This window comes from Morone saxatilis, unplaced genomic scaffold (genome assembly GCF_004916995.1).
Source record: "Morone saxatilis isolate NCDOM2014 unplaced genomic scaffold, NCSU_SB_2.0 Contig10, whole genome shotgun sequence".
Lineage (NCBI taxonomy): Eukaryota > Metazoa > Chordata > Actinopteri > Moronidae > Morone > Morone saxatilis.
The window spans coordinates 7610304-7623060 of record NW_023339652.1 but is presented as its reverse complement, the minus strand read 5'-3'; the positions used below and the strand labels follow the sequence as shown (position 1 = coordinate 7623060).

General features: G+C 40.7%; 1 protein-coding gene across 1 annotated transcript in view; it reads right to left on the bottom strand.

The window, feature by feature from the left end:
* The window catches only part of tmtc2a (transmembrane O-mannosyltransferase targeting cadherins 2a), a 56634-nt gene that overhangs the window by 22087 nt on the left and 21790 nt on the right, over positions 1 to 12757 (bottom strand). The window contains exon 2 of the mRNA XM_035677593.1: positions 7697 to 8297. Coding sequence (XP_035533486.1) covers positions 7697 to 8297 — 601 coding nt within the window. The remainder of the gene's footprint in view (positions 1 to 7696; positions 8298 to 12757) is intronic.

Here is a 12757-nt window from a genome sequence, read left to right as displayed (position 1 = left end):
AACTGCAAGTGTGCTAGAGCGGAGGCCGGTTCTGCTTTTCAATGATGTATGGCCATAAATTCACAAACTCAGCAGCAAATATCTGCAGTTTTCTAGCCAACTTAACACAAGCTTTCTAATTAGCGTGTTTTTAGAAGCATCAGGTTGCAGGTTGGTTATTGAAGTAGGCACGAAGTGGCAGGATTGCCTCTTTTTATTTCCTGTAAGAGTGATACTAGTCTACAACGACCGTTCCTCCCAACTCAGTAGAGTCTCCTGTGGTCGGTTGAAAATAGATCTTCAATAACCAACCAACTGAATCACTCCCTACTCAACTACACCCTCTAATTGCTCTAAAAAGTCCTTTAACCTCTCGATTTAGCAGTTGATTTATTGATTTCCCTAACAATTCCAGCTTACTTTGTCTTTCTATGCTCAGAGGAATATTGGCAGGACAGTAACCTCACTAATACAGACCTTAAAATGAGCTTGAGCTGAGCTTAATGCTCTTAATGAATCTGCTCTAAGAGGTTAGTTTTAAAAAACACATAAACTTAAGACAGAATTCTTGCCATTTCTTGGACCTTTCTCGTGGTGCATATTTTGACTCCTGGCAGGAGAAGTACAGGTGTAACTAATCACATTAACAATGGCCCTGCCACATTCAAGCGTGCCACTGAACTAGCATGCTCGACACCAGGACGGACCTAATTAAGGTTATGAGTTACACCTGTGTTTAACAAGCCAAACTGCTACAACCGGAAAGGTCTATTCGGTCTTTATTTGTCTTTATTTGTCTGTCTGTCAAATTCAATTGTTTTTTTCATAAACTCAATAAAAATCTTTAAACCACCTTTTGCCTTTTGTCTTTTGTAACAAAGTCATCATAGCAACTTATCTTTTCATGCTCGCCCCATGATCAGACTTCAACGAGAAAATAAGTACATTTTACACCACATACTACCTCAGAAAATATTAGGCTCTCCAGGTACCACCATTATGGCCGACGTTAAAATCCAGTAGCGTAGGCCGATTGTATTGAGCTACACACACTTCACTCGGGAGGCAGGTTAATTCCTAATAAGATTTTTTACTGTTGACTGTTGTTGAATACTGAATTGAACCGGTTCTACACTTCTCTTCCCAATAGTTCCCATTTGGAGCCATGATTGCAGTGTTTTTGAACCATATACTTTTACCTCTGCTTACTATCTTGCCCTCACATTTTAGCTTTTAACTAATCATGGATGAATGAATGCCCACACTACGTGCATGAACGTGATTATATAACAGGCTGATAGTGAAACAAAATATTACAGTATTTTCATTCAAACTTTGATTTTTTTATTATTTTCTATTGATAATATTGTGTTTTTAAATCAAATAAATCAATCATTTTGTAAAAAAACAAAAACATTTCCTCTGTATAGTGGTACACACAGGATCTTCTGATATATTTTTTGGAATGATCTTACCATAGTTTGAGAACCAGCGGCCTAGACCATATGCGGTGCATACAAAATTAAGAATTTATTCATAAAAGCACCATGTCTGCACAGAAACCTGTAATGAAATTATTCACAGGATGAAGACCAGTGGTGTTATGAGTAATGGCGGGACATTGGTGTTAAAGGGGGTTTAAGACAACACAGGGATTCTTGAAGCCCTTGAGACTAAACACAGAAAGTAGCCCCCTGGATTAGCTAATGTGGATCTACTTCTGGGGCAACTTGCCGTCTAACCATAATGTTTTTACCGGACTTTGTGCTTTAAAATCTTTACAATGGAGGCGATGAGTGCAAAGTTAGCATGTTTTCGATATCGGGCTGAAAATACTTTTTCCTCAAAAAAAACTCAACTTCTGGAGATATACTTAACTGACGTTATATTCTCTATAGGTAAAATATATATTTGTTATTATCAGTGGGAAAATAAACAGTGCTACATCAAAAAACTAAAATACAGCCACAAATACCAGATGTATCGTCAGTGAGTGTTTTTTTAAAAGATTTTTTTTTTAAATTTCACTGTTCTCCGCTTTCCTGCTATCTCACTTAAATTCCTGGGAACTGGTTCTTGCTCTGATTGATTGGACTTCATGAGATCTGTGTGTATCCATGGAAGAAGGCTGCCGCATAATCCTCCGCCAACTGTCAAATGTAACATGCTGCTCGCTCCAAGCCTTTGAACCTAACGCTCTTTCACATATCTCCTCCATTTTGGATCCTCATTTGGAAATTCAGCATCAATTTCTGTGGCTTTCCCTCTACTACTTTTTATTCTCTTTCAGTTTATTATCCACTTTCTTTCCTGAATTAACCCCTCTCTCGTTCTCTCCATCTCTCTCTTTCCGCATATAAACACACACTATTAAGCTCCCGAGCCTTCATCTTTTGTGGTGCCATTCATTATTAGCTCTCATTTTATTAATCCCACAAGTGTGTGGTCCATCTGTTGACACTGTAGCGTGCAGAGTGTTTAAAACATGTCTGAAGAAACAGCGGGATACGGCTGACTTCATGCGTGCACTGTTTAAAGCTGCTGTGGACTGACGCAAGACAGCAGGGGATCAATCTTCCGGACTATTCTTGTTAAAGTCGTGTCCAATTTAAATGGCTCATAACTCTTTCCAGCATAGGGCTGATCAAGCATGGGATTTTTTTCAACAACTTGTTTGAGAAAGTTAAATTAAAGTGTTATAGTTATCCTCCAAAACCCATTTTTAGAGAAAAAAAAACATTGTTGATAATTATAATTACGGTAGATTTCTCTTAAATATACACAAAACCAAACACTTTACCATTACTATTCATTAAAAGTTTAAATAAATAATGAAGGTATAGATTTCAAATGAGAAAGTTTTCAAAAAGTTGAGGTGGGAGCTACATCTCCCTACTGTGGAGCAATTCTTTCTCAGTGACATGTGCATGGAAAGGCCTTCAAAGTTTTGGACGCACTGTGTTTGCACAACACACATCCAGCAGCGCTCGTATTTGATGCATTACCAGTGACATGCTAAATCGCGATGAAAGGTACAGCGAGGCATGCATCCAGTTCTTTTTCCAGCTCTCTAATGTGTTCTGGATTCTGCTGACTTGGCACAACTCACCCAAGTCATCAGACAGCAGCACCATGGCTGGCATTGAGAGGGTTGACTTTGATAGAGTGACCTAATTACCCCATAGTTCTCTCCTTTAAAGCCCTGCTGCTGCTGGCACAGAGACCTGTAATGAGATGGGTCACAGGTTGAAGCCTCGTATGCTATCCCCTAAGACAGCTGATCAAAGCAGGGGCGCCGGTGGTGTTAACTTAACATTTAAAGAAGTTCCAGTGGGAATAATGTAGTGACATCCGTGTGAAAGGGGTTTTAGTACAACGTAAGGACTCTTGATGCTCTTGATGAGATGTCGTGCGTCTGATTTTGCTTTGTTGGCCCCACTTCATACTTACTTGGTTACTTGAAAGATCAATTGATTTGCGCTATTGAAGATAATGAGCAGCTCAAACGCACATTCCAGTGCAAAATCACAATGAGGCTCATGCAAGAACCACTTGTGTTAACAGATTAGTTCTTAACTGGCATGTACAAGTGATTTAAGGCCCCATTTACATTTCCTACCTCAAATGTCTTGTATTTGGACAAAATCAACATGCAAATTCAAGATGCGACTTATGCGTCACCGTATAGGTCATAAATCTGATAGCTATCTGTTGGTTTTCTCATGCTACGTGAAAATCCGTGTTGGCCCTACTACAGCCCAGAGACTAGTGGTAATACACCTGAATCTGTTTGCTGATTGAGAAGACGCTCAGGTGTGCCTTCTGTATAATGTGTTGAAGCTGCTGGAACTGCTTTCGCAAATTTTCTGTGTAATTTGAGCTGCCATTATCACAAGGGACACACCACAGAACACTTACTGATGTAGATACCACTTCTGACACAGCTGAAATTGTTAGGTTTTGTCTGGTGATTTCAGATGGTGTTCATCAAGTATATTAAAGCAATTTACAATAAGTTTGTGCAGCTGAATCCAATCTGGAACACTTGTATGGCAGGTTTAGGATAAGAATTAAAAAGAATTCTGACATGATATGTTGTTTAAATGTGTCAGAAAGCCTGAACATGGACTACTTTTTGGTATTACCCATGATAGCAAGCTAAATAAAGAGCATGCAGCAGAACTTGCAACAGAGGGCATAATTTCGCAGCCGAGTGCTTCTGCCACATGATAATTGACACAACATTCATCAAGCCGTCAGCTGGTTACACCGAACTTAATCTGCGTGCCTGCAGCGCTCATTGAGACAAATGAGAAGGAGGAGTCCGTAACACGTTAATTGCAAGAATACAACCAGAGCCCTATATTATCCATGTCCTTCAGTAAAATCTCTCATCTTTCATTTGACTCCAGGTGCACACATTGTTTTCAGTAAGAAAATCCAATGGAGTGGAATATGGAGGATTAGGGAGAGTGAGAAAAGTCCTCCCATCTAATCCTGCTTTATTTCTATTTGAGGAACTGTATTTAATTTCACACCTTTGATTTATCTGAAAGGTATGATCACTGACGTTGATGTTATTCAGTCAAGTAAATGCTTAAAAGTCTGGCTCAACATTTAAATAAACACCTTGAATGAAATCAATCTTGCCTGCCAAAGAATCGCAGTTTACCTCAGGCTTAGCAGAGATCTCTGACTTTTCCTACTACCAACAAAAGCAAACAATTTCCCTGGCCCCCGTCTAAAGCCTGGAGCCTCATTCATCAACCAGTTTCTTTTAGCCATTGACAAACGGCGAGCGTAAAGAACAAAGACATTATGTTTCTATGATCCTGGCATGCCAGACTCATTCTGCCCTCTCAATAGGCTGCAGTGCTAACACCACACCTTCCTTTGTCTCCATCTATCACTTTCTAACTCTCCCTCTGTCCTACCTTGTCTCATTTTAAATCTCATCTCAGTCTGATTAGGGACTTAATAGGATGAGAAATGTAGTGCTGGCCGAAGAGCATCTGTCGCCTGTGCCACGCTGCAGCTGATTTACATCTCCTCATTGTTTGTGGCTGCTGTGAGGCAGCGGTCAGGTAATGTGATGTGGGGGGAGGGGGTTTCAATCTTTTGCTTCATTGTGGAAGAAATGGAACATTTTTGATTGAATAAAAAATACAATTTTCAAACAATTCAATGGCCGCTGACTGTGCCCTCAACAGTAGAATATGATACAGGAGAAGCCAAGTCGATCATTCCCAAAGTGCTTCTAGGGCACAGTAGGTGAGAAAGACCAACAACAGATAAAGGAAAGGAAGTGAGAGCATAGTTTCGCTCTCCCTCACTTATTCCCTACCGATATCCCTCTCCCTTTTGTGTTCCCATGCGTCCTGAAACGTCTGGCTCATAATCGAGGAAACGATTGCCCCTGTGGCTGGCCCCGGCACATAACGAGCTCCCTGCCAAGATAACTGTGACTGGGGCAAGAGAGGAGGGCATTGCCAGAGTGATAAACGAGCCAGATGTGCTGGCGGTTGCCAAGGGGGGGTGGGTTGGCACCAGGACCTGACGGACGGGCACATGGATGCTGGCCAGGCTATTGTGTCTGGGCAGGAGAGGTGGAGGGCTGCTGATGATGTCCCGCTCTCCTGTGTGATAAAACACAGGAAATGTGATTTTTTCATAAACAGCTTTGACAAGCACAGAGGGGGATGAAATCTTTCAGACCGTGAATGCAAATCGACTGGAACAAGTAGTACTCCAGATGTCGTTTCAGTTGTGGTTTCATTTCCAAGGCTCGTCTTTGTTTGTAGGACGAAAGACGGAAACAGGAAACACCCAAAAAATTCCAATACAATGCCAAAAATATTTTAGAAGAATGGGTTTGAAATTCAATATTTATCTTTTTTTCCCCCATTAATTTAAGGTTGAGAACAGTTCAGAGAGGTAGGTGGTTCAACAAACGTAACCTCTTTAACCCCACAGACTCACCTGAGGGTCAGTCAGGTCAGCCTCATATTTACTCAAACCCACAAACTTTACTTAAATTCTGGGCAAGAATCCACAGTTTCCAAAGATAAATAGTTAATATGCATTTAAAGTGAGGCACTGAATGATTATTTACATCTCACTTATCAAGGATCAAGATCAAGATTTTTGATTTGCCCCAGTTGAGAAACTGGTATTCTCTCCCGACCCTGAGGTTGGCAGATTCAAAAATATTCAGGAAGGGAGCAGATTTGAGAAGTGAAACCTGAGACACAATTTTGTCTTTACACATACTATGATGGTTTACGAGCGTGATTTTCCCCTGAAACAGGTTATAGATTATATATTTGTCTGCTCATCATCTGCAAGTGAGTTACATCCCTTTTCCTCCCGCATAGCTACTCTAACATAATTTAACAGCTTTTAATTAGATGACTGGTGCAATTTGAAGACAGGTTGTTGTTTTGCATCTGCTAAGGTCCAGCAGTCATGAAAGCACACACACAGATCAACTCCTGCCAAAACGCTGCGAAGAAAAAACATCATATTCTTCCCTTCTTCTCTGGGCCACTCACCGCAAGCCCCTCTAATAACAGTTGCGGGTTATCATTCTGCCAGAAACGACTACTGGAGAAGCTGCCCCACAGGTACGGTTAAGCCTCGCACACTTGTAGGGAGAATATGTTTTCATTTGGACGCTGGCTGTGTAAATAAGAGAGTCATGCATAAGTTTGTAATTGGCCGGAGTTTGTGTACAACAGAAAAGGACATTTGTCATGTGTACTATACAAGGTTACATCACAAACCTTGCAACAAACAGAGGTATTTATAGATGTTTCCTCCAGAACAAACCACTATAAAAAGATTCCCCCCACACACACACACACACAGACACACCAATGAGAGCTAGACTGTCCTTGCTTAGTAAAACCCAAGGGGACTTTTTATTACACCAGTTATGCATTTTACGAGGGCCATCATGTTGGCTAAGGAGCAGTTTCTCTAATCAAATGTGGAGTGCTTGTGAGGGGAGGTTTTCCAGTCAAACGCTGATTCCCATAATCAGATGAGTCACTGCGTCAAGGTTGTCCTCCTCAGATAACTTGAGTTTGGAGCGGAAAAATTGAGTCCTGCAGAGGAAGGGTAGTGTGTGCGCACATTTCTGTATGTTTGGACAGCTTACTCGACAAGTGCACCAAATCATTTACCAGAGTGGGATGTGTTATTGTTTTTCTGCACATACTCTTTGTCACCTTAAATTGAACAAAAAAACAACTCACCCTGAAAATAGCTTTTCCTGTGCAACCGCTTTCTTCCAAAAAACACACACACACACACACACACACATAATGAGGCTGAGATCCTAATCTTCCTTGCATTAATGTGTTTATATTTACTGCAGCAAACTGAAGTTTCAAGGAAGTGGAAAACTTCCCCCTCTGCATATAGTTTTTCCTGTTTAGCATATGACAAATGAGAATAGCTCACTTTTCATGCACCAACTGTGCACCGGCAAACAGCTTTCCTAATTACACTCCTAATGGAAAGCAAACAGCATGCGACACACACAATTTCCACTCACAACCATGTTAAGTATAAAACCTAATCCACCATACAGGAACCATTAACAGCTGGCTGGATGAGGTTTGCCTCTGAGGTAAGGAAGAGGAAACTGGATATGTAGAGACGCCAAGACAAGAGCCAGCGAACACACCGGCCCCCGTGGCATGCATTAATTTACCTTTCCCAGCAGGAGGAGAAGTGCCTGGCGAAACCGGAGTCTCTGGAACACGAACAGGTCATACACAGCCGACACGGCCAGCACCGTCACCCCTTGCTCCTTCCACAGCATGCTGGCTGCAGCACACCACAGGCTGCCCAGCATCCAGCCCCAGCACCTGGTGACCGAGCTGCTCTGAAAAGTCCCACATGGGTTCCCACGAAGTGCACAGTGTCTCATATAGCAGAGAAGAGACAGCAAAAAAAACAATGCTGCACCAACATCCGCCCTCCCAACCACGCCAGCGACTGCTTCAGTGTGAACCGCATGAGAAGCAAAAAGAAGGCCAGCCAGCAGGCTCCACAGTCCTCCACCGAGAAGCGGGCGACTGAAGGCCGTAAAGAGGGCGGTGACCAGAGCGTGCAGCACCAGGTTCAGCAGGTGGTAGCCCCAGGGACGCAGGCCGTGCAGCGCGTAGTTGAGGCGGAAGGAGAGGGTGCAGAGAGGACGAAAGGACTTGTGGCTGCCGCTGTGAGTGAGCAGGGTGCCCCAGAAGTCGTCATACAGGATGTTGGTCCACGGAGTCTCAGGAAGAAGGTCCTGGTTGGTCTTGATGGCTCGGCTATAAAGGGCAGAAGAAATACCGATAAAGTTCCTCAAATAAAAGAGAGTCTACTGTAGGTACAGTACATACAGTAAGCACAGGTGTTAGGGAAAATGTAGCTGTTATTTTGTAATATACTCCATATTGTTTTGTGGTTTTATATTTTTCGCAATTAGTGATTTTTTTTGGCCACTTGGGGGCAGCGGAAGCAAGCTCTGAACACAACACATATTATTTTCTTTAAAGTCGATATGGCAAAATTGTAAGCAAAAAGCTAATTTAGCTAACATCCAGCAGATAAGAAACAATGTTAACATTAATTTGAAGTCATGTTTCTGCTTGCTGCAAAAGAAAACCTCTCTTTCACATATAAGTAGTCATGTGATCAACATATACATAATACATACATACAAAAAGCACAAAAAAGTGTCTTTAAGCTAAAAAGAAACATTAAATTATGAAACTAAGTATTTTAACATGTGAATAAATCACTTTCTTTTCAAAAGACTTTTTGGGAAAAATTCAACCCCCTGCATCTCGAGACACATGCTGTATATCAGCATGGCTTCATGTGGAATAATATGTTTTCCACATTGCTGATGATGATCCAGTCATAAGTAAAATTTAATAGACAAATGTAATAAACAGGCCACAGAGTGTGTGATTAAAAATACAGACATGCGCTGTGTAGAAAACACAGCATGTACACATGTCACAGGTACCTGCTTACGCACACATGGGCAGGTGGTTTCACACCCCCGAGGCTGCTGCGGATTCTCATAATTAGCAGATCATTACCGGGAACATGGGCTGCATTCATGTACACTCACAGGCTGTAACGAATGAGGTTCACTACAGGGATTAAGAGTGATGAATGGCAGCTATAACAACCCACAAGTGGAAGAATCCCACACAAGATATAAAGTATAATAATAATAAAAAAATATCAGAAATTTGATTAGAGATGAAGCTGGCATAGATATCACATACTGGCTGTCAATAACAGCAAATTTTATTTTCCTGACACTAAGCAGCCTACCAGAAGTGGGCACCAAGGAGAAAACTAACAAACACACAGAAAAACTAAGCAAAAAGAAAATTACAAACCAGTATTTCCAGTATTGTTAATATCTGAGGTTCTACCTGGAGTTCAGTTTTGATGCCTAGATTGATAAAGTATGCATTTCTCTAAACACAATTTTAAACTAATTTTAACAAATGTAATGAGTCTTGTATATGTGAATCTTATAATCAGTCAAATGATCAAATTCACTGAATGTTGGACTGCCATCAGCTTCTTCTTTATTAAGAAACACAACTGCCTGAAAACATATAGTATCACTGAACACGCTAAATGGAACACTGTGGCTTCAGGGCTTTATAAAAACTACATTCAGCTGTAGTGCCAATGCTACCCAACTAGCAGGCACCAGATATTAGATCAATGTAAGATTAAGATTTGACTGTTGACTGACAGCAATACAAATTATCTCATATCACCTTCTAGCAGGTAAAAGGCCACTCAGCCCTATCTAATATAAATGAAATTATTTTTTTATTTGAAATTGTGGCACAAAGGGACCTGAACTTACTGGATGTGCTTAACCCTCTAACCCAGGTGTGGCAAAACCAGTTAGATACTAGCACCCAAAAAATAACTATCATCAGAAACATGCAAGAAGCCAAACATTTAAAGTAATTCCAATTGATTGATTGATTGAATAAAAACTCAATGTCAATAAAAAGAAATAGTGATAAGTGATTTTACTGAAGCTATTCAACCTTCCAGAAGAAAATAAGAAAGTTACCAAAACTCTGACAAAAAATGTTGGAAGTGGAAAAAAAGATAAAAATGGAGGAAAAATGTGTAGTTTTACTTTATCAACTAAAGCTTCCAGAACTATGGAACTAGAGAAACTGAACCTTCCCTTTTGCAGTTTCCTGTTCGCTTTATAACCTAACCACTGTGTCACCTGGGGCTCATTTTAAATGCTGTTTGTGTTGCAAGTGCAAGTTTTTTTTTTGTTTACAAACTGAATAAAGAATTCATCAATTCAACTTTAATTCAGACGTCACAGTCAGACCGATGGAAGACGATAGTAACTTAAAATCAGTAAATCAGCTAATTGCTTTTACTATACTAGACTATACTCAGCTGTAGACAATGCCACCTAACGAGTACTGACTCAGAAGCAAACCATGCACATGACCTGTGCCCTGCAGAAATGATGGGTTTAATTTAGTTTTAGTATACAGAACACAGATATATACAAAAGATCTCTTCTGAAGACAACATATGATGATTTTGTTTTATATTGCATGTTGCAACCTGCAAACTCTGGTTATGTGAGATCGAATGTCAGAAACTTTCCAAGATTTGATCACACTGGCCTAATGGAAATCTTCTTTCTCAGGGCTTGATAACGATCATCGCTGTTTCTGCAATGGCGCACAAGAGAGGAAAGGGACAGCGACATGGGGGCCAGCCGAGGACTTCCTTTGTCTCGAGATTGTAACTGAGTGCAGAGCGCATAAAGAAGAGGGAGGGAGAGGACGAGGGAGCTCGAGCTGCCAGCCTGCACCCAGCATGAGAGCAGGCAAAGTAAAAAGGGAAAGACTGACAATGAGAAAAAGAAAGAGAAACATTTTAAAATAAAAAGGACATCAAATGAGGTGTCAAAGCGAGAACTGCTCAATGCATTAATCTTAATTCTAATGTTTTTTCCTTCAAGCCTGCAGCCCTGTCATCGCGTGAGCTATATAGTAAATCCCTCCATTTCCCAGGATTGTTCTCTGTCAGGGAAAGGCAAGTGTGTGTTTCTCAGGCTCCGAGCTGCTACAAGCCAAAGTGGAACTCTCCCTTGTCCGATATATCTAAGAACTGAATGCATTACATCACTCAGTTTACTTCCTCTTCATTTTTTTTTTTTTACTGTAGTTCCACAGCGGGCTATTATTTATAAAATGTTTTACAGCCCCAGTAGCATGGTATGATGGTGGGAGGACTCGGAATATAAGAGCAATAAACCTATATTGAAATGTAATGATTATCGACATTGAAAGTTTTATTCATGCTGTATATTAATATTAATGTCTTAAGTATTGGTATAGAGAGACTACAGCAATACGCCATTACTGAATCAGAATAAGTAACGTGTCCACCAAAATCAGCAATTGTGTCCATGTTTTTTTCCACTTTCCTGTCCCCTCAAGCAATAACAGCACACTATCAAATCAAAACATGGCTGGATTCACCCTCACGTCCTTTGGGATGGCTTGGATCTCAATACTCTCTGGTGATAAATAATTTAAATATTTAAATCAGTGCCAACCACCCATCTCCCTCCCTGTTCCTGCCCGCCACTGGAGGATGAAAAGAATGCATTAGCCATGAGGGTTTGGGAATGGATTGAAAGTACTGTTGTGTGTGTGTGTGTGTGCCTATAAGGGGTATACATGCAAAGGTGTCTTTCTTTGTGTTTGTGAGTGTGTGTGCTGATGGCTTCATTGAGACCTGTCGCTGCAGCGGTGCAGATAGAGTGGTCTCCCGTAGTGATTGCTCTTACAGAGTGGGGTCTTTTGTATTCAGCCACCGTATGTGGGGCAGGCAGGCAGGCTGTGGGGCACTCTATTCACAATCCTCAAAGTACAGGACGGGTTTGGTCTTTTCAATTTTCTTCTCTTTTTTTTGTGGGGGGAGGTAAAATCGAAGGGATTTCCATCATGGGCTGAAAAGAGACATTAGCGGGTATGGGTAAGGATTTTTTTTTTTTTTTTGTAATGGGTTGAGGTCTTCTTTCACCTGTCCACTGCTTTTAGTGAAGAGAAAATTAGATGTCTTTCAGTGTCTGGATATGTGTCTTTTCAATATGCAAATGTGGCACTCCACCACCTCCCCAACAGTGATCTCACCACCAGTGATTTGCTTTTTTTTGTGATGTGGCTGCCTACAGATACACACTGTAGGCCTCTGTTAGGGGGAGCAGGCAAATATACATTGAATATGTAAAAAATATGAGGGACATTTTCTGTACACTGATTAGGTGACTCAAGTAAAAGCCATTATTCATTATCACAACACATCAGTCAGAAAAGAGGAGATGTAGACAAAGAGAAGAAGAGGAGTTACAGAAGTTTAAAAAAAAAAGATGACTCCATTAGCTCCCATGTGTGGGAGGAATAGAAATCATTGCATCTCCTAAAAATACAGTTATGGTGGAGCTGACTCTACTGGCAGATTATTACAGTTTTTATTTCTTGTGCAGCAAGTATAAAAAGAGTTGGCACACCCTAATATGTCAGGATACTGGAAATATTTCCAGTTTCTATGATTAGCACAAAGGAATAAAATGCACAGATTCTCAGCTATGCAGTCTTCAGGGTAATAATAGGGTAATATTCACAATAATAATATTGAAATTGGGTTTTTTTTAACCTGTCATGAACACATACTTTTAATTAGATTATTGTCTTCTTTA